At 41.8% G+C, this 22712-nt stretch overlaps 1 protein-coding gene across 1 annotated transcript in view; it reads right to left on the bottom strand.

Moving 5' to 3' along the window:
* Positions 1-1170: 1170 nt before the first annotated feature.
* Positions 1171-22712, bottom strand: part of ahnak (AHNAK nucleoprotein) — a 34990-nt gene continuing 13448 nt past the window's right edge. Inside the window, exon 6 of the mRNA XM_076738385.1 lies at positions 1171-22592. Coding sequence (XP_076594500.1) covers positions 2181-22592 — 20412 coding nt within the window. The 3' untranslated portion in view covers positions 1171-2180. The remainder of the gene's footprint in view (positions 22593-22712) is intronic.

Below are 22712 nucleotides of genomic sequence, written 5' to 3'. Positions count from 1 at the left end.
ATCAATAATATATAATCCATTAATATACATTATTCTGAAATGGCCATGCAGTATATTTACTTTTTAGTAGATTACTTCTTCCACCTCTGAGAACATGCCCTTGGTACTTAAGATGTCAGCGATATGAAGAGCACTAGCAATAATAAAGCAAACTTATACGCAAACCCTTGCTTGGACTTCTGTAATGATTCACTGATTTAAGTATGTGGATGTATATGGTTTTGGTCCGCAGTTGATAGGAAGAATGGCTGACTATGAGAGCTGTGCATACCGTGTATTTCTTCCACGGGCCGTCCTTCACCTTTGGTAGCTGCATTACCATGTTACTGAAATAGAGTGCCCGTTTGTAAAGGGTGTACTGGATGTGTGTGGCGGGAGAGTTTTTAAAAAGTTACTTATTTTACTGAAATGTGATGGCCTTTGAGCCAGTTTGTAAGTTTAAGAAAGCTAATGTGGTTATTATGGAAATCAAATGTTTTTTTTTTAAAATTCAATACTTACTGATAAGTAAGCTTGTTGTTTACATTTTATAGCGGATGCATAACAAAGCAGAAGATTGAGATCACTCACTGGCCTGATAGCAACATGACATACTAAAAGGTAAGTGAAATGGTATACATATTAAGTAGGCACAGGCCATACACCTTCAAAATCTTATGTGTTGTTGGTGTCTTTATGTGTTGACTAAGTGCCACAAGGTTTCCTCAGTGTTACCCAAACTTGAAGTACAGCAAGTAGCTTTAGCTATCATTAAGTGCGATGTCATCCTTTCAGTTACATCCCTGAAATTTCTAATTGTACAAATTATTTAATAATGATTACTTACTTGCGCAAAGTACTAGTTGCTGCATTATCTCTCCTGTTTCACATGATAGTCATATGGTGTATATGAATGGTGTAATGAACAGTTAACTGGACTTAACATATCCCTTGGTGAACAGTATGTATAAATCATTATATAAAATAAAATTATTTTTCAAGTTGGATTAATTGATTGAAGATTTCTAATGAGTATATCATAATCAAAGATAAAGAACAATAGCTTGGATATAATGACTGTAATGTTGAACAAAATGAAGCCAAAACCCATGAATTATTGCCCATATCATTTCATTTCACACCATTTGATTAAGGCACTGACACACTGATTTAAGAAGCCTTCTTAATTCTATAAATCTTTTTATTTAGTTTATTTGGCAGAATGCACACAAAAGAAGAGACCCCAAGAATCATGCTCTATCAAAACAGACTTTGTTTGCAAACAAATGACATGAAAAAAAGGGACTGTTTACTTGTAACATTTTTTTTTTTTTTTTTTTTTTTTTTTTAACATAGTCATAAAGTGTGTCTACAAAGATAGAGTGACAGGATATGAAGGAAATAAAATATAGAAAATCTTAAAACAGAAAAAAGTGTGAGAATGACACAGGATTAGAAAGCAAAAACATTTTTAAAACAAATGAAGCAAATGTATATTTGGTAAATGCCACAGAATTGAAGGGTGAATAAATTTTCTTAAAAATTAACATAAAAGTACTGACAGCACTTTAGAGAGTTGATGATCCAAACAGTGATTGTCTTTGCAATTATGGTATATACAACGCTATCACTCTTTAGAATGTGTTATAAAGGGCCAGCTCTATTTTGCGTAAATATGCTTCTGCACTGATTATACAATATCAAAGCTTGAAAATAAAATATTTTCATACAAAAACTGGTATCAGTTTATGCTTGCGTCTGGGTGTATAAACAACATTCTCCTTCAACATAACTATTTTAACTATCTGTTCTCTGTTCTGTTCTGTGCAACACACCCCTGGATACAAATATACCACACCCCTTCATTAACAATATTCATTTAATAGAATGTAAGTGACAAAATGACAAATCCTGTAATAAACTACTGGTGAAAATTTGGTGAGGTGGCATATGTTCAATAAATCTGGACTATGTACAAAAAACATACATACAAAATACAAATTCATCTTATTTACAGTTTGAAGGGATTTTAAACAATCTCATGCAATCCTGTTTAATTACTGAAGGAATTACTCATTGTTAACAACACTGAGATGACTGATTACGTCCACTTGTGGTTTAAACTTAAGTGTGAAGACTTTGCCATATCAAGAGAGGGTATGTGGGTGTACATAACATAGTTTAATGTGTCTCATCATTAATCACTTTTTAGGTGAAACAGATAGTTCAAGTCTTGGGAACCTGAAACCACCTCTTGAGCCACTGTCACTACTGGAAGATGAAGACAATCTCGATTTTTTAGAGGGTAGAGAAACACCTTCACTTCCCTCCACTCCTGTTTCACTGTCCTCACCAAGTGTCACTTCATATGAGCCCTTTGTCTTTGAACCAAAGCCTCCGAATGTGCCAAACTTCAACTTGCCTTTCTTTCCTTTGACCTTGCTTCCTCCTAGGTCTAATGACATGTTGCTACCCTCAGCTTCCAAGTGAGCTGAAGGAGAACTAACTGCAAGCCCCCCCTCATCACTCAGAGAGGAAGACCGATGCCTCGATTTCTTAAATAAATCCAGTGAGGCTGACTTGCCTTTAGTAGACACACTGAGTCCAGGATCACCCTCTAATTCTAAGTTCCCACCCATCAGTTTCCCAGTATGTACAGTTATGTCTTTAGAGACCTTACCACCTTTTCCACTTGCACTCAATTCTACCTCTGATCCCCGAAGGTCACCTGCACTGCTGCCCTTTGCTTTTGATTTGCCAAACAATTTTGGAATCTTTACCTTTACTTTGCCTTCTCTGTGTCTCAGTTCTGGACTGGGGACTTCAATATTTTGTGAACTGACTTGGCAACTAACAGATGGAGACTGTATGTTTAAACCACCACTAGCAGCAAGTCCTGATTCAACATGTCCTCCACGTTGCTGCCCTTCCAGCTGTGGCAAAGCAATACCAAATTTTGGTACCTTCATTTTGGGAAATGTTACTGTACCCTCTGGGTAATGAAGACCACCACTTGCACTGCCCACTGAAACACCTGTGTCAAACTCAGCACCACCTTTTACATTTATTTTGGGGCCTTTAAAACCTGCTGACACTGTTGCCTCTTCTTGTCTGTTCAGATTTGTATCAATATCACCAGCAGAAAAGTTCACATTTGGCATTTTGGGTGTCTTTAATTTCACATCTGGCCCTTCTAAACTAACATTTGGACTGCCAGTGGTGGTGTTCAAATCCATATCAGATGATTTCAAGCCCTCTGATAAAGATCCATCACCTTTCAGTTTTGGTGATTTGATATCTAATTCCACATCAGGAAAATGAAGCTTGCCAAAAAGAGGCTTCTTGACCTTTGTTCCTTTGACATGGATATTTGGTGTGTCTATATCAAAGTTCATTGCTGATGTTTCTATGTCAAGATCAGGTTTCTTTGCCTTTCCTTTCACCTTAGGAAGTTTAAATTTACCCTTTTTCCCTCTTACGTCAATATCAATATCAGGAGCATCAAGACTTGCTTCAGTATCTGGGAGACTAACTTCTGTTTTTGAACCCTTTGCTCCCACATTGAACATGGGTGTTTTAACAGTAACTGATTCAGGCCCCTCCACGTCAGGAGATTTCATTCCAAACTTGGGACCCTTGAACTTGGGAAATGTAACACCTGTCTTTACAGGATCAACAGAAACATCTTTCATACTGATGGTGGGTACTGCGATGTGAGCATTTGGGCCTTTGATATCTTCCTTGAATTTGGGCATGGATGCATCCATCTTTCCTTTGACTTGAGGCCCTTTTACATTGATATTGAGAGCAGGTGCTTTGACATCAACATTAGATTTTGGAGGATTTATGTCAATTTTAGGTATTTCACACCCACCCACTGTCACTCCACTTCCTTCAAAATCAACCTCAGGACCTTTGATGTCAACATTAGTTGTTTTTATGTCTCCCTTTATCATTGGCATGGATACATCCACATCACCTTTGAGTTTTGGACCTTTCAGATTGAAATCCACATCTGGCATGGAAAGTTTCGGTCCTGAGATACTTGGCATGCTGAATTTGGGTCCTTTCAGTTTTGCATCAGGTCCTTGAATGTCAACCTCTGGTCCTTTCATGTCTACATCAGGTGCTTTGACATCAATGCTTGTCTTTGGAAGATTGATATCAACGTCTGGGCCTTCCACTTTTGGGCCCTTGAAGCCAAATGATGGCATTTTGATCTTGGGCATTTCAAATCCACCTGTTGGCCCTTCAATATCAACCTCTGGGCCTTTGATGTCAACTTTAGGTGTTTTTATGTCTCCTTCTACCTTTGGAACAGACACATCCACATCACCTTTGAGTTTGGGACCTTTCAAATTGAAATCCACATCTGGCATGGAAAGTTTCGGTCCTGAAATAGTTGGCATGTTGAATTTGGGTCCTTTAATTTTACCACTTGGACTCTCAATGTCAACATCTGGTCCTTTCACATTCAATTCAGAGGCTTTAATATCAATATCAGCTCTTGGGAGGCTGACGTCAACCTCTGGCCCTTCAACATTTGGGCCTTTCACTCCAAATGATGGCATTTTAAATTTAGGCATTTTAAATCCTCCTTTGTGGCCATTCATGTCAACATCTGGTCCTTCAACATTAAACTTAGGAGCTTCTATGTCTCCCTCACACTTTGGAGCTGACACATCCACATCTCCCTTTAATTTCGGTCCTTTCACACTCAAATCCCAATCAGGCAACGTGGGCCCTGATATGGATGGAAGCTTAAATTTCGGTCCTTTCAGTTTTGCATCAGGTCCTTCAATGTCAAACTCTGGTCCTTTCATGTCAACATCAGGTGCTTTCACATCAATGGTTGCCTGTGGTAAATTGACATCAACTTCTGGCCCTTCAACATTTGGACCTTTCATCCCAAATGATGGCATTTTAAATTTAGGCAGTTTCAATCCTCCTTTGTGGCCCTCTATGTCAATATCTGGTCCTTCAATATCGACCTTTGGAGCTGATATATCCATATCACCTTTGAGTTTTGGACCTTTCAGATTGAAATCCACATCTGGCATGGAAAGTTTCGGTCCTGAGATATTTGGCATGCTGAATTTGGGTCCTTTCAGTTTTGCATCAGGTCCTTCAATGCCAACCTCTGGTCCTGTAATGTCAACATCAGGTGCTTTGACGTCAATGTTTGCCTTCGGGAGATTGATATCAACATCTGGGCCTTCCACTTTTGGACCCTTGAAGCCAAATGATGGCATTTTGATCTTGGGCATTTCAAATCCACCCTTTGGCCCTTCAATATCAACCTCTGGACCTTTGATGTCAACTTTAGGTGTTTTTATGTCTCCATGTACCTTTGGACCTGACACATCCACATCACCTTTGAGTTTTGGGCCTTTCAGATTGAAATCCATATCTGGCATGGAAATTTTCGGTCCTGACATACTTGGCATGCTGAATTTGGGTCCTTTAATTTTACCACTTGGAGCTTCACCATCAAAGTCTGGTCCTTTAATATCCAGATCATGGGCTTTAATATCAATATTAGCTTTTGGGAGGTTGACATCAACTTCGGGCCCTTCAACATTTGGACCCTTCATTCCAAATGATGGCATTTTAAATTTCGGCAGTTTCAATCCTCCTTTGTGGCCCTCTATTTCAACATCTGGTCCTTCTACATCGACCTTTGGAGCTGACACATCCACATCACCTTTGAGTTTTGGACCTTTCAGATTGAAATCCACATCTGGCATGGAAAGTTTCGGTCCTGAGATAGTTGGCATGCTGAATTTGGGTCCTTTCAGTTTTGCATCAGGTCCTTCAATGTCAAGCTCTGGTCCTTTAATGTCAACATCAGGTGCTTTGACATCAATGTTTGCTTTGGGAAGATTGATATCAACATCTGGGCCTTCCACTTTCGGACCCTTGAAGCCAAATGATGGCATTTTGATCTTGGGCATTTCAAATCCACCCTTTGGCCCTTCGATATCAACCTCTGGGCCTTTGATGTCAACTTTAGGTGTTTTTATGTCTCCCTCTAGCTTTGGTGCTGACACATCTATGTCACCTTTGAGTTTTGGACCTTTCAGATTGAAATCCACATCTGGCATGGAAATTTTCGGCCCTGAGATAGTTGGCATGCTGAATTTTGGTCCTTTAATTTTACCACTTGGACTCTCAATGTCAAAGTCTGGTCCTTTAATATCTAATTCAGGGGCTTTAATATCAATGTCAGCTTTTGGGAGGTTGACGTCAATGTCTGGGCCTTCAACATTTGGACCTTTCATCCCAAATGATGGCATTTTAAATTTAGGCATTTTAAATCCTCCTTTGTGGCCCTCAATGTCAACATCTGGTCCTTCAATATCAACCTGGGGGGCTGCAGCGTCAGCCTCAATCTTTGGAAGTGACACATCTACATCTCCTTTGAGTTTGGGCCCTTTCAGACTCATATCCCAATCAGGCAACTTGGGTGCTGATATGGATGGAAGCTTAAATTTGGGACCTTTCAGTTTTGCATCAGGTCCTTCAATGTCAAGCTCTGGTCCTTTCATGTCAACATCAGGTACTTTCATGTCAATGTTTGCCTTCGGGAGGTTGATATCAACATCTGGGCCTTCCACTTTTGGACCCTTGAAGCCAAATGATGGCATTTTGATTTTGGGCACTTCAAATCCACCCTTTGGTCCTTCAATATCAACCTCTGGGCCTGTTATGTCAACTTTAGGTGTTTTTATGTCTCCCCCTACCTTTGGAGCTGACACATCCACATCACCTTTGAGTTTTGGACCTTTCAGATTGAAATCCATATCTGGCATGGAAATTTTCGGTCCTGAGATAGTTGGCATGCTGAATTTTGGTCCTTTAATTTTACCACTTGAACTTTCAATGGAAAGATCTGGCCCTTTCAAATCCATTTCTGGGGCATTAACGTCAATGTCAGTTTTTGGGAGAGTGACGTCAACATCTGGCCCTTCAACATTTGGACCTTTCATCCCAAATGATGGCATTTTAAATTTAGGCATTTTAAATCGTCCTTTGTGGCCTTCGAAGTCTGCATCGGGTCCTTCAATATCTACCTCTGGTCCTTTCATGTTGACATCAGGAACTTTCATGTCAATGTTTGCCTTTGGAAGAGTGATATCAACGTCTGGGCCTTCCACTTTCGGACCCTTGAAGCCAAATGATGGCATTTTGATCTTGGGCATTTCAAATCCACCCTTTGGCCCTTCGATATCAACCTCTGGGCCTGTTATGTCAACTTTAGGTGTTTTTATGTCTCCCTCTACCTTTGGAGCTGACACATCCACATCACCTTTGAGTTTTGGACCTTTCAGGTTGAAATCCATATCTGGCATGGAAATTTTCGGTCCTGAGATAGTTGGCATGCTGAATTTGGGTCCTTTAATTTTACCACTTGGACTCTCAATGGAAAGATCTGGCCCTTTCAAATCCAGTTCTGGGGCTTTAATGTCAATATCAGCTTTTGGGAGGTTGACGTCAACTTCTGGCCCTTCAACATTTGGACTTTTCATCCCAAATGATGGCATTTTGAATTTAGGCATTTTAAATCGTCCTTTGTGGCCCTCAATGTCAACATCTGGTCCTTCAACATTGACCATTGGAGCTTCCATGTCTCCCTCAAATTTAGGAAGTGACACATCCACATCTCCCTTTACTTTGGGTCCTTTCAGACTCAAATCCCAATCAGGCAACGTGGGCCCTGATATGGATGGAAGCTTAAATTTCGGTCCTTTCACTTTTGCATCAGGTCCTTGAATGTCTACCTCTGGTCCTTTCATGTCGACATCAGGTACTTTCACATCAATGTTGGCCTTCGGGAGATTGATATCAACATCTGGGCCTTCCACTTTTGGACCCTTGAAGCCAAATGATGGCATTTTAATCTTGGGCATTTCAAATCCACCCTTTGGCCCTTCAATATCAACCTCTGGGCCTTTTAAGCCAACTTCTGGTGTTCTTATATCTCCTTCGATCTTTGGAACTGACACATCCACATCACCTTTGAGTTTTGGACCTTTCAGATTGAAATCCATATCTGGCATGGAAATTTTTGGTCCTGAGATAGTTGGCATCTTAAATTTGGGTCCTTTAATTTTACCACTTGGACCCTCAGCGTCAAATTCTGGTCCTTCAATATCCAGATCCGGGGCTGTAATATCAATATCAGCTTTGGGGAGATTGACGTCAACTTCTGGCCCTTCAACATTTGGACTTTTCATCCCAAATGATGGCATTTTAAATTTTGGCAGTTTCAATCCCCCTTTGTGGCCCTCAATGTCAACATCTGGTCCTTCAATATCGACCTTTGGAGCTGACACATCCACATCACCTTTGAGTTTTGGACCTTTCAGATTGAAATCCACATTTGGCATGGAAAGTTTTGGTCCTGAGATATTTGGCATGCTGAATTTGGGTCCTTTCAGTTTTGCATCAGGTCCTTCAATGTCAAGCTCTGGTCCTTTAATGTCAACATCAGGCGTTTTGACATCAATGTTTGCCTTCGGGAGGTTGATATCAAAATCTGGGCCTTCCACTTTCGGACCCTTGAAGCCAAATGATGGCATTTTGATCTTGGGCATTTCAAATCCACCCTTTGGCCCTTCAATATCAACCTCTGGGCCTGTTATGTCAACTTTAGGTGTTTTTATGTCTCCCTCTAGCTTTGGTGCTGACACATCTATGTCACCTTTCAGTTTTGGACCTTTCAGATTGAAATCCACATCAGGCATGGAAATTTTTGGTCCTGAGATACTTGGCATGCTGAATTTTGGTCCTTTAATTTTACCACTTGGACTCTCAATGTCAAAGTCTGGTCCTTTAATATCCAGATCAGGTGCTTTGACATCAATATCAGCTTTTGGGAGGTTGACGTCAACTTCTGGCGCTTCAACATTTGGACCTTTCATCCCAAATGAGGGCATTTTAAATTTCGGCAGTTTCAATCCTCCTTTGTGGCCTTCTATATCAACATCTGGTCCTTCAACATCGAGCTTTGGAGCAGACATATCTACATCGCCTTTGAGTTTTGGACCTTTCAAATTGAAATCCACATCTGGCATGGAAAGTTTCGGTCCTGAGATACTTGGCATGCTGAATTTGGGTCCTTTCAGTTTTGCATCAGGTCCGTCAATGTCAAGCTCTGGTCCTTTAATGTCAACTTCAGGTGCTTTGACATCAATCTTTGCCTTCGGGAGATTGATATCAACATCTGGGCCTTCCACTTTTGGACCCTTGAAGCCAAATGATGGCATTTTGATCTTGGGCATTTCAAATCCTCCCTTTGGCCCTTCAATATCAATCTCTGGGCCTTTTAGGTCAACTTTGGGTGTTTTTATGTCTCCCTCTAGCTTTGGACCTGACACATCCACATCACCTTTGAGTTTGGGACCTTTCAGATTGAAATCCACATCTGGCATGGAAATTTTTGGTCCTGAAATAGTTGGCATGCTGAATTTAGGTCCTTTAAATTTGCCACTTGGAGCCTCAATGTCAAAGTCTGGTCCTTTAATATCAAGATCAGGTGCTTTAATATCAATATCAGCTTTTGGGAGGTTGACATCAACTTCTGGCCCTTCAACATTTGGACCTTTCATCCCGAATGATGGCATTTTAAATTTAGGCAGTTTCAACCCTCCTTTGTGGCCTTCTATATCAACATCTGGTCCTTCAACATCGAGCTTTGGAGCAGACATATCTACATCGCCTTTGAGTTTTGGACCTTTCAAATTGAAATCCACATCTGGCATGGAAAGTTTCGGTCCTGAGATACTTGGCATGCTGAATTTGGGTCCTTTCAGTTTTGCATCAGGTCCTTCAATGTCAAGCTCTGGTCCTTTAATGTCAACATCAGGTGCTTTGACATCAATATTTGCTTTGGGAACATTGACATCAACATCTGGGCCTTCCACTTTCGTACCCTTGAAGCCAAATGATGGCATTTTGATCTTGGGCATTTCAAATCCACCCTTTGGGCCTTCAATATCAACCTCTGGGCCTGTTATGTCAACTTTAGGTGTTTTTATGTCTCCCTCTACCTTTGGTGCTGATACATCCATACCACCTTTGAGTTTTGGACCTTTCAGATTGAAATCCACATCGGGCATGGAAAGTTTCGGTCCTGAGATAGTTGGCATGCTGAATTTGGGTCCTTTAATTTTACCACTTGGAGCCTCAACGTCAAAATCTGGTCCTTTAATATCCAGATCAGGTGCTTTAATATCAATATCAGCTTTTGGGAGGTTGACGTCGACTTCTGGCCCTTCAACATTTGGACCTTTCATCCCGAATGATGGCATTTTAAATTTCGGCAGTTTCAATCCTCCTTTGTGGCCCTCAATGTCAACATCTGGTCCATCAATATCGAGCTTTGGAGCTGACACATCCACATCGCCTTTCAGTTTTGGACCTTTCAGATTGAAATCCACATCTGGCATGGAAAGTTTCGGTCCTGAGATACTTGGCATGCTGAATTTGGGTCCTTTTAGTTTTGCATCAGACCCTTCAATGTCAAGCTCTGGTCCTTTAATGTCAACATCAGGTGCTTTCATGTCAATCTTTGCCTTCGGGAGATTGACATCAACATCTGGGCCTTCCACTTTTGGACCCTTGAAGCCAAATGATGGCATTTTGATCTTGGGCATTTCAAATCCACCCTTTGGCCCTTCAATATCAACCTCTGGGCCTGCTATGTCAACTTCTGGTGTTTTTATGTCTCCCTTTAGCTTTGGAGCTGACACATCCACATCACCTTTGAGTTTTGGACCTTTCAGATTGAAATCCATATCTGGCATGGAAAGTTTCGGTCCAGAGATAGTTGGCATGCTGAATTTGGGTCCTTTAATTTTACCACTTGGAGCCTCAATGTCAAAGTCTGGTCCTGTAATATCCAGATCAGGGGCTTTAATATCAATGTCAGCTTTTGGGAGGTTGACGTCGACTTCTGGCCCTTCAACATTTGGACCTTTTATCCCGAATGATGGCATTTTAAATTTAGGCAGTTTCAATCCTCCTTTGTGGCCCTCAATGTCAACATCTGGTCCATCAACATCGACCTTTGGTGCTGACATATCCACATCACCTTTGAGTTTTGGACCTTTCAGATTGAAATCCACATCTGGCATGGAAAGTTTCGGTCCTGATATAGTTGGCATGCTGAATTTGGGCCCTTTCAGTTTTGCATCAGGTCCTTCAATGTCAACATCAGGTGCTTTGACATCAATGTTTGCCTTCGGGAGATTGATATCAATATCTGGGCCTTCCACTTTCGGACCCTTGAAGCCAAATGATGGCATTTTGATCTTGGGCATTTCAAATCCACCCTTTGGCCCTTCAATATCAATCTCTGGGCCTTTCATGTCAACTTTAGGTGTTGTTATATCTCCTTCGATCTTTGGAACTGACACATCCACATCACTTTTGAGTTTGGGACCTTTCAGGTTGAAATCCATATCTGGCATGGAAATTTTCGGTCCTGAGATAGTTGGCATTTTGAATTTTGGTCCTTTAATTTTGCCACTTGGACCCTCAACGTCAATGTCTGGTCCTTTAATATCCAGATCAGGCGTTTTAATATCAATATCAGCTTTTGAGAGGTTGACATCAACTTCTGGCCCTTCGACATTTGGACCTTTCATTCCAAATGATGGCATTTTAAATTTAGGCAGTTTGAATCCTCCTTTGTGGCCCTCAATGTCAACATCTGGTCCTTCAACATCAACCTCTGGAGCTTCTATGTTTCCTTCTACCTTTGGAGCTGACACATCCACATCACCTTTGAGTTTTGGACCTTTCAGATTGAAATCCACATCTGGCATGGAAAGTTTGGGTCCTGAGATACTTGGCATGCTGAATTTGGGTCCTTTTAGTTTTGCATCAGGTCCTTCAATGTCAACTTCTGGTCCTTTAATGTCAACATCAGGTGTTTTCATGTCAATGTTTGCCTTCGGGAGATTGATATCAACATCTGGGCCTTCGACTTTCGGACCCTTGAAGCCAAATGATGGCATTTTGATCTTGGGCATTTCAAATCCACCTTTCGGTCCTTCAATATCAACCTCTGGGCCTTTGATGTCAACTTTAGGCGATTTTATGTCTCCCTCTAGCTTTGGTGCTGACACATCCACATCACCTTTGAGTTTTGGACCTTTAAGATTGAAATCCACATCTGGCATGGAAAGTTTCGGTCCTGAGATAGTTGGCATGCTGAATTTGGGTCCTTTCAGTTTTGCATCAGGCCCTTCAATGTCAAAGTCTGGTCCTTTAATGTCAACATCAGGTGCTTTGACATCAATGTTTGCCTTCGGGAGGTTGATATCTACATCTGGGCCTTCTACTTTCGGACCCTTGAAGCCAAATGTTGGCATTTTGATTTTGGGCATTTCAAATCCACCCTTTGGCCCTTCAATATCAACCTCTGGGCCTTTTATGTCAACTTTAGTTGTTTTTATGTCTCCTTCGATCTTTGGAGCTGACACATCCACATCACCTTTCAGTTTTGGACCTTTCAGATTGAAATCCACATCTGGCATGGAAATTTTCGGTCCTGAGATATTTGGCATCTTGAACTTTGTTCCCTTGATTTTACCACTGGGACTCTCAAGGTCAGCATCTGGCACTTCAATGTTAACTTCAGGAGCTTCTATATCTCCCTCAATCTTAGGACCTTTCACCTTCACATCTCCCTTCAGTTTGGGTCCTTTCAGATTTATGTCCCAGTCCGGCATCTTTGGTGCTGCTATGTCTCCTTCAATCTTTGGAACTGACATATCCAAATTACCTTTGACTTTCGGACCTTTGACATTGAAATCTACGTCCGGAATGGAAAGTTTCGGACCGGAAATAGTTGGCATTTTCATTTTTGTTCCTTTAATTTTGCCATCAGGGTTCTCAATTTTAACTTCTGGTCCTTCAATCTCAACCTCTGGAGATTTTACATCAATTCCAGCTTTGGGAAGGTTAACATCAATTTCTGGCATTTCTACCTTCGGGCTTTTGAAACCAAATTTTGGTATCTTGAATTTGGATCCTTTTGTCTTTGGACCAGTCACCCCCAGGTTAACATCAAGACCTTCAGAGCTACCAGTCATTCCTTTCATGCTGATATCCCCTTTTACCATTTTGACATCGGTTTCTGGAGTCCTTATCTTTGGACCCTTGAATCCAAACTTTGGCATTTTGAATTTAGTCTTCCTTGTGCCAGTTTCTGGTACATCAATTGTGACATCTGGTCCCTCAAGTTCAGTTTTTGGTAACTGAATATCCCCTTTCAAATCCCCTTTCAATTTTGGCCCCTTCAAGTTGATGTCAACATCTGGCAATGATATCTTTGGTCCAGATAATTTTGGTAACTTCACTTTTGGACCATGAAGTTGCCCCTCTGGAGATTCAAAATCTATGTTGGGGCCTTTAATCTCTACCTGAGGTGTTTTTATGTCTCCCTCAATCGTTGCCCCTTTGCATTTTGCATCCGGTCCTTCAATGTCAAACTCTGGTCCTTTAATGTTAACATCAGGTGCTTTGACATCAATGTTTGCCTTCGGGAGATTGATATCAACATCTGGGCCTTCCACTTTCGGACCCTTGAAGCCAAATGATGGCATTTTGATCTTGGGCATTTCAAATCCTCCCTTTGGCCCTTCAATATCAATCTCTGGAGCTTTTAGGTCAACTTTAGGTGTTTTTATGTCTCCCTCTAGCTTTGGAAGTGATACATCCACATCACCTTTGAATTTTGGACCTTTCAGATTGAAATCCACATCTGGCATGGAAAGTTTCGGTCCTGAGATACTTGGCATGCTGAATTTGGGTCCTTTCAGTTTTGCATCAGGTCCTTCAATGTCAACCTCTGGTGCTTTAATGTCGACATCAGGTGCTTTGACATCAATGTTTGCCTTCGGAAGATTGATATCAACATCTGGGCCTTCCACTTTTGGACCCTTGAAGCCAAATGATGGCATTTTGATCTTGGGCAGTTCAAATCCACCCTTTGGCCCTTCAATATCAATCTCTGGGCCTTTGATGTCAACTTTAGGTATTTTTACATCTCCCTCTACCTTTGGAGCTGACACATCCACATCACCTTTGAGTTTCGGACCTTTCAGATTGAAATCCACATCTGGCATGGAAAGTTTCGGTCCTGAGATACTTGGCATGCTGAATTTGGGTCCTTTCAGTTTTGCATCAGGTCCTTCAATGTCAAGCTCTGGTCCATTAATGTCAACATCAGGTGCTTTGACATCAATGTTTGCCTTTGGGAGATTGATATCAACATCTGGGCCTTCCACTTTCGGACTCTTGAAGCCAAACTTTGGCATTTTGATCTTGGGCATTTCAAATCCACCCTTTGGCCCTTCAATATCAATCTCTGGGCCTTTGATGTCAGCTTTAGGTATTTTTATATCTCCCTCTACCTTTGGAGTTGACACATCCACATCACCTTTGAGTTTTGGACCTTTCAGGTTGAAATCCACATCTGGCATGGAAAGTTTCGGTCCTGAGATACTTGGCATGCTGAATTTGGGTCCTTTCAGTTTTGCATCAGGCCCTTCAATGTCAAGCTCTGGTCCTTTAATGTCAACATCAGGTGCTTTGACATCAATGTTTGCCTTTGGGAGATTGATATCAACATCTGGGCCTTCGACTTTCGGACTCTTGAAGCCAAACTTTGGCATTTTGATCTTGGGCATTTCAAATCCACCCTTTGGCCCTTCAATATCAATCTCTGGGCCTTTGATGTCAGCTTTAGGTATTTTTATATCTCCCTCTACCTTTGGAGTTGACACATCCACATCACCTTTGAGTTTTGGACCTTTCAGGTTGAAATCCACATCTGGCATGGAAAGTTTCGGTCCTGAGATACTTGGCATGCTGAATTTGGGTCCTTTCAGTTTTGCATCAGGCCCTTCAATGTCAAGCTCTGGTGTTTTAATGTCAACTTCAGGTGCTTTGACATCAATGTTTGCTTTTGGGAGATTGACATCAACATCTGGGCCTTCAATTTTCCCACTCTTGAAGCCAAGTGATGGCATTTTGATCTTGGGCATTTCAAATCCACCCTTTGGCCCTTTAATATCAACCTCTGGGCCTTTGATGTCAACTTTAGGTGTTTTTATGTCTCCCTCTAGCTTTGGCGCTGACACATCCACATCACCTTTCAGTTTTGGACCTTTCAGATTGAAATCCACATCTGGCATGGAAAGTTTCGGTCCTGAGATAGTTGGCATGCTGAATTTGGGTCCTTTCAGATTTGCATCAGGTCCTTCAATGTCAAGCTCTGGTCCTTTAATGTCAGCATCAGGTGCTTTGACATCAATGTTTGCCTTCGGGAGATTGATATCAACATCTGGGCCTTCCACTTTCGGACCCTTGAAGCCAAATTTTGGCATTTTGATCTTGGGCATTTCAAATCCACCCTTTGGCCCTTCAATATCAACCTCTGGGCCTTTCATGTCAACTTTAGGTATTTTTATGTCTCCCTCTACCTTTGGAGCTGACACATCCACATCACCTTTGAGTTTTGGACCTTTCAGATTGAAATCCACATCTGGCATGGAAAGTTTCGGTCCTGAGATACTTGGCATGCTGAGTTTGGGTCCTTTCAGTTTTGCATCAGGTCCTTCAATGTCAAGCTCTGGTGCTTTAATGTCAACTTCAGGTGCTTTGACATCAATGTTTGCTTTTGGGAGATTGACATCAACATCTGGGCCTTCAATTTTCCCACTCTTGAAGCCAAGTGATGGCATTTTGATCTTGGGCATTTCAAATCCTCCCTTTGGTCCTTTAATATCAACCTCTGGGCCTTTGATGTCAACTTTAGGTGTTTTTATGTCTCCCTCTAGCTTTGGCGCTGACACATCCACATCACCTTTCAGTTTTGGACCTTTCAGATTGAAATCCACATCTGGCATGGAAATTTTCGGTCCTGAGATCGTTGGCATGCTGAATTTGGGTCCTTTCAGTTTTGCATCAGGTCCTTCAATGTCAAGCTCTGGTCCTTTAATGTCAACATCAGGTGCTTTGACATCAATGTTTGCCTTCGGGAGATTGATATCAACATCTGGGCCTTCCACTTTTGGACCCTTGAAGCCAAATTTTGGCATTTTGATCTTGGGCATTTCAAATCCACCCTTTGGCCCTTCAATATCAACCTCTGGGCCTTTGATGTCAGCTTTCGGTATTTTTATGTCTCCCTCTACCTTTGGAGCTGACACATCCACATCACCTTTGAGTTTTGGGCCTTTAAGATTCAAATCCACATCTGGCATGGAAAGTTTCGGTCCTGAGATACTTGGCATGCTGAATTTGGGTCCTTTCAGTTTTGCATCAGGTCCTTCAATGTCAAGCTCTGGTGCTTTAATGTCAACTTCAGGTGCTTTGACATCAATGTTTGCTTTTGGGAGATTGACATCAACATCTGGGCCTTCAATTTTCCCACTCTTGAAGCCAAATGTTGGCATTTTGATCTTGGGCATTTCAAATCCTCCCTTTGGCCCTTTAATATCAACCTCTGGGCCTTTGATGTCAACTTTAGGTGTTTTTATGTCTCCCTCTAGCTTTGGCGCTGACACATCCACATCACCTTTCAGTTTTGGACCTTTCAGATTGAAATCCACATCTGGCATGGAAATTTTCGGTCCTGAGATCGTTGGCATGCTGAATTTGGGTCCTTTCAGTTTTGCATCAGGTCCTTCAATGTCAACCTCTGGTCCTTTAATGTCAACATCAGGTGCTTTGACATCAATGTTTCCCTTCGGGAGATTGATATCAACATCTGGGCCTTCCACTTTCGGACCCTTGAAGCCAAATTTTGGCATTTTGATCTTGGGCATTTCAAATCCACCCTTTGGCCCTTCAGTATCAACCTCTGGCCCTTTGATGTCAACTTTCGGTATTTTTATATCTCCCTCTACCTTTGGAGCTGACACATCCACATCACCTTTGAGTTTTGGACCTTTAAGATTGAAATCCACATCTGGCATGGAAAGTTTCGGTCCTGAGATAGTTGGCATGCTGAGTTTGGGTCCTTTCAGTTTTGCATCAGGTCCTTCTATGTCAACCTCTGGTGCTTTGATGTCAACTTCAGGTGCTTTGACATCAATGTTTGCTTTTGGGAGATTGACATCAACATCTGGGCCTTCAATTTTCCCACTCTTGAAGCCAAATTTTGGCATTTTGATCTTGGGCATTTCAAATCCACCCTTTGGCCCTTCAATATCAACCTCTGGGCCTTCCATGTCAACTTTCGGTATTTTTATGTCTCCCTCTACCTTTGGAGCTGACACATCCACATCACCTTTGAGTTTTGGACCTTTAAGATTGAAATCCACATCTGGCATGGAAAGTTTCGGTCCTGAGATACTTGGCATGCTGAATTTGGGTCCTTTCAGTTTTGCATCAGGTCCTTCTATGTCAACCTCTGGTGCTTTAATGTCAACTTCAGGTGCTTTGACATCAATGTTTGCTTTTGGGAGATTGACATCAACATCTGGGCCTTCAATTTTCCCACTCTTGAAGCCAAATGTTGGCATTTTGATCTTGGGCATTTCAAATCCTCCCTTTGGCCCTTTAATATCAACCTCTGGGCCTTTGATGTCAACTTTAGGTGTTTTTATGTCTCCCTCTAGCTTTGGCACTGACACATCCACATCACCTTTCAGTTTTGGACCTTTCAGATTGAAATCCACATCTGGCATGGAAAGTTTCGGTCCTGAGATAGTTGGCATGCTGAGTTTGGGTCCTTTCAGTTTTGCATCAGGTCCTTCAATGTCAACCTCTGGTGTTTTAATGTCAACTTCAGGTGCTTTGACATCAATGTTTGCTTTTGGGAGATTGACATCAACATCTGGGCCTTCAATTTTCCCACTCTTGAAGCCAAATTTTGGCATTTTGATCTTGGGCATTTCAAATCCACCCTTTGGCCCTTCAATATCAACCTCTGGGCCTTCCATGTCAACTTTCGGTATTTTTATGTCTCCCTCTACCTTTGGAGCTGACACATCCACATCACCTTTGAGTTTTGGACCTTTAAGATTGAAATCCACATCTGGCATGGAAAGTTTCGGTCCTGAGATACTTGGCATGCTGAATTTGGGTCCTTTCAGTTTTGCATCAGGTCCTTCAATGTCAAGCTCTGGTGCTTTAATGTCAACTTCAGGTGCTTTGACATCAATGTTTGCTTTTGGGAGATTGACATCAACATCTGGGCCTTCAATTTTCCCACTCTTGAAGCCAAGTGATGGCATTTTGATCTTGGGCATTTCAAATCCTCCCTTTGGCCCTTTAATATCAACCTCTGGGCCTTTGATGTCAACTTTAGGTGTTTTTATGTCTCCCTCTAGCTTTGGCACTGACACATCCACATCACCTTTCAGTTTTGGACCTTTAAGATTCAAATCCACATCTGGCATGGAAATTTTCGGTCCTGAGATAGTTGGCATGCTGAGTTTGGGTCCTTTCAGTTTTGCATCAGGTCCTTCAATGTCAACCTCTGGTGCTTTAATGTCAACTTCAGGTGCTTTGATATCAATGTTTGCTTTTGGGAGATTGACATCAACATCTGGGCCTTCAATTTTCCCACTCTTGAAACCAAATGTTGGCATTTTGATCTTGGGCATTTCAAATCCACCCTTTGGCCCTTCAATATCAACCTCTGGGCCTTTGATGTCAACTTTAGGTGTTTTTATGTCTCCCTCTACCTTTGGAGCTGACACATCCACATCACCTTTCATTTTTGGACCTTTAAGATTCAAATCCACATCTGGCATGGAAAGTTTCGGTCCTGAGATAGTTGGCATGCTGAGTTTGGGTCCTTTCAGTTTTGCATCAGGCCCTTCAATGTCAAGCTGTGGTCCTTTAATGTCAACATCAGGTGCTTTGACATCAATGTTTGCCTTCGGGAGATTGACATCAACATCTGGGCCTTCCACTTTCGTACCCTTGAAGCCAAATTTTGGCATTTTGATCTTGGGCATTTCAAATCCACCCTTTGGCCCTTCAATATCAAGCTCTGGTCCTTTCATGTCAACATCAGGTGCTTTGACATCAATTTTTGACTTCGGGAGATTGATATCAACATCTGGGCCTTCCACTTTCGGACCCTTGAAGCCAAATGTTGGCATTTTGATCTTGGGCATTTCAAATCCACCCTTTGGCCCTTCAATATCAATCTCTGGGCCTTTGATGTCAGCTTTAGGTATTTTTATATCTCCCTCTACCTTTGGAACTGACACATCCACATCTCCTTTCAGTTTCTGACCTTTAAGATTCAAATCCACATCTGGCATGGAAAGTTTCGGTCCTGAGATACTTGGCATGCTGAGTTTGGGTCCTTTCAGTTTTGCATCAGGCCCTTCAATGTCAAGCTCTGGTGCTTTAATGTCAACTTCAGGTGCTTTGACATCAATGTTTGCTTTTGGGAGATTGACATCAACATCTGGGCCTTCAATTTTCCCACTCTTGAAGCCAAATGTTGGCATTTTGATCTTGGGCATTTCAAATCCTCCCTTTGGCCCTTTAATATCAACCTCTGGGCCTTTGATGTCAACTTTAGGTATTTTTATATCTCCCTCTACCTTTGGAACTGACACATCCACATCTCCTTTCAGTTTCTGACCTTTAAGATTCAAATCCACATCTGGCATGGAAAGTTTCGGTCCTGAGATACTTGGCATGCTGAGTTTGGGTCCTTTCAGTTTTGCATCAGGCCCTTCAATGTCAAGCTCTGGTGCTTTAATGTCAACTTCAGGTGCTTTGACATCAATGTTTGCCTTCGGGAGATTGATATCAACATCTGGGCCTTCCACTTTCGGACCCTTGAAGCCAAATGATGGCATTTTGATCTTGGGCATTTCAAATCCACCCTTTGGCCCTTCAATATCAATCTCTGGGCCTTTGATGTCAGCTTTAGGGATTTTTATATCTCCCTCTACCTTTGGAGCTGACACATCCACATCTCCTTTCAGTTTCTGACCTTTAAGATTCAAATCCACATCTGGCATAGAAAGTTTCGGTCCTGAGATAGTTGGCATGCTGAGTTTGGGTCCTTTCAGTTTTGCATCAGGTCCTTCAATGTCAAGCTCTGGTCCTTTAATGTCAACATCAGGTGCTTTGACATCAATGTTTGCCTTTGGGAGATTGATATCAACATCTGGGCCTTCCACTTTCGGACTCTTGAAGCCAAATGATGGCATTTTGATCTTGGGCATTTCAAATCCACCCTTTGGCCCTTCAATATCAATCTCTGGGCCTTTGATGTCAGCTTTAGGTATTTTTATATCTCCCTCTACCTTTGGAGTTGACACATCCACATCTCCTTTCAGTTTTTGACCTTTTAGATTCAAATCCACATCTGGCATGGAAATTTTCGGTCCTGAGATAGTTGACATGCTGAATTTGGGTCCTTTCAGTTTTGCATCAGGTCCTTCAATGTCAAGCTCTGGTCCTTTCATGTCGATATCGGGAACTTTCACGTCAATGTTTGCCTTCGGAAGATTGATAGCAACGCCTGGGCCTTCCACTTTTGTGCCCTTGAAGCCAAATGATGGTGTTTTGATCTTGGGTATTTCAACTCCACCCTTTGTCCCTTTAATATCAATCTCTGGGCCTTCGATGTCAGCTTTAGGTGCAGTTATGTCTCCTTCAATGTTTGGAGCTGACACATCCACTTCACCTTTGAGTTTGGCGTCTTTCAGATTGACATCCACATCTGGTATGGAAATTTTCGGTCCTGAGATAGTTGGCATCTTTATTTCCATTCCTTTAATTTTACCACTGGGACTCTCAATGTCAGCACCTGCCACTGCAATGTTTACTTCAGGAACTTCTGTATCACCCTCAATCTTGGGATATTTCACATTCACATCTCCCTTCTGTTTAGTACCTTTCAGATTGATATCAGCATCTTGTATCTTTGGACCTTTTATTGATGTTGTTTTAATTGTAGGTCCTTTGAGTTTCACATCAGAGCCTTCATTATCAGTCACTAGAGCTTTAATTTCAACTTCAGGCGTGGCTACATTAATTTCAGCTTTCGGAACATTGAGATCAAATGATGACATTTTGACTTTTTTAATTTCAACATCTCCATTTGTCCTTTTAATGTCAACTGGTGTTTTTATGTCTCCTTTACTCTTTGGAACTGGTATAGCCAGATCACCTTCAAGTTTTGGACCTTTCAGTCCAGTGGATGTCATTGTGGATTTTGGCTGGTTGAATCCACCCTCAGGTCCCTTCATGCCAATGTCCACTTTGGAAGCTTTTATGTCCACATCTGGAATTACAACATGAACCTTGGACACTTTAATGTCATCCTCCTGAGGCATTTTGAAATCCCCTTCTTTTGCCTCAATGTTTCTTGTTGGACCTTTCATGTCCACTTTGGGTGACTTTATTTTTCCCTCAATATTTGGCACTGTTACATCAAGATTTTCTTCTACCTTAGAACCCTTCAGGTTTACATTTATATCTCGGTCAGCATCACCACCAAGTTTAATGTCAACACTAGTTCCATCTTTCTTGAGTCCTTTCATTTCAGTCACAGGCATCTTGATTGTTGACATTTTTATGCCACTCACAGTGTCCTCAGTTTCATAGCCTGGAACATCAGTGTCTATTCCAGATGCTTTTATTCCTCCCTTTGTGCGTGGTAGGTTGATATCCATACTTGCCATTGAAATCTTGCCTGGAGCTGTTGAATATCCTGAGGTAAAATTGCCTAACGTAATTTTTGAACCTTCTACTGTGCCACCTCTCAATTCAGTGTCAATACCTCTGGAACTTCCAACCAGTCTGACATTCGGATTATCAACACTGCCTGATCCCTTTGCCTGCTGGTGACTGGTGGTACTTTCAAATACCTTCACCTTTGTCCTGTCACCTAAACTGGTGTCATCACTCCTCTCCTTTGTTTTTTCCATGGAGGAAGTCAAAATCTGCATGCTCTTTCCTGGTAAAGATGGACTGATTGATCCTCTGTTCTTATCAGTGGAGGTTACCTCTGCACCTCCCACTCCTATTGTAATATGCTTACTACCAGTGTTTGTGCTGTCACTTAGTGTCATGCTTGTTCCTGACACCTGAATGCTTCTGTCTCCTTGCTCTCCACTTCCTCTTGAGATATCAAAGCTTCCCTGGCCTGTACCCCCAAATTTAGGTCCTTTGAATCTGATGCCTGTACCTCTTTCTGCCTCTCTTGTCATTGTTGCAGTCTGAATTCCCCCACTGCCCCAGTGTGTCTCTATGGAGCTAATTTGTGGCCCAGTGTAAGAGACATTGCTTGACTCAAAAACTCCCTCTTCTGCTCCCACTTTACCTGAAGGGCTGCCATGTGAGATTCTGATACGAGGAGAATCATCTCCAGATTCGTGCCTTAGCCCCTTGAACTCTGGGCTTGAAAGTTCAAGCTGCTCACTTATGCCACTCGGCATATCCACAGTGTAGGTCGTAATGCGGCGGGTGATAGTAGTAATTGTGCTCCCATCACTGCTTGTGCTGCTGTGCCGCTCTGTGCGAACATCTACTCCCTCTGCAAGGTCTTCAGACTTCAGCCTTGGTTTAATTTTTTTTGTGTATATTCTCTTATAGTCCTCATCATCTCCACTCTGTTGATTTAAAAAGACAGGAAGGCATGTAACATAGAAGTGTTATTATATCATGTATTGTGCTCAGCAGCTTCCCTATAAACAAATCAGTGATCATGTAATTTAAAAAAAAGAACTTAC

The sequence above is a fragment of the Chaetodon auriga genome, chromosome 9 (genome assembly GCF_051107435.1).
Source record: "Chaetodon auriga isolate fChaAug3 chromosome 9, fChaAug3.hap1, whole genome shotgun sequence".
NCBI classification, from domain to species: Eukaryota; Metazoa; Chordata; class Actinopteri; order Chaetodontiformes; family Chaetodontidae; genus Chaetodon; species Chaetodon auriga.
Note: the sequence above shows the minus strand (reverse complement) of the source record. Positions and strands in the feature narration are given on the sequence as shown.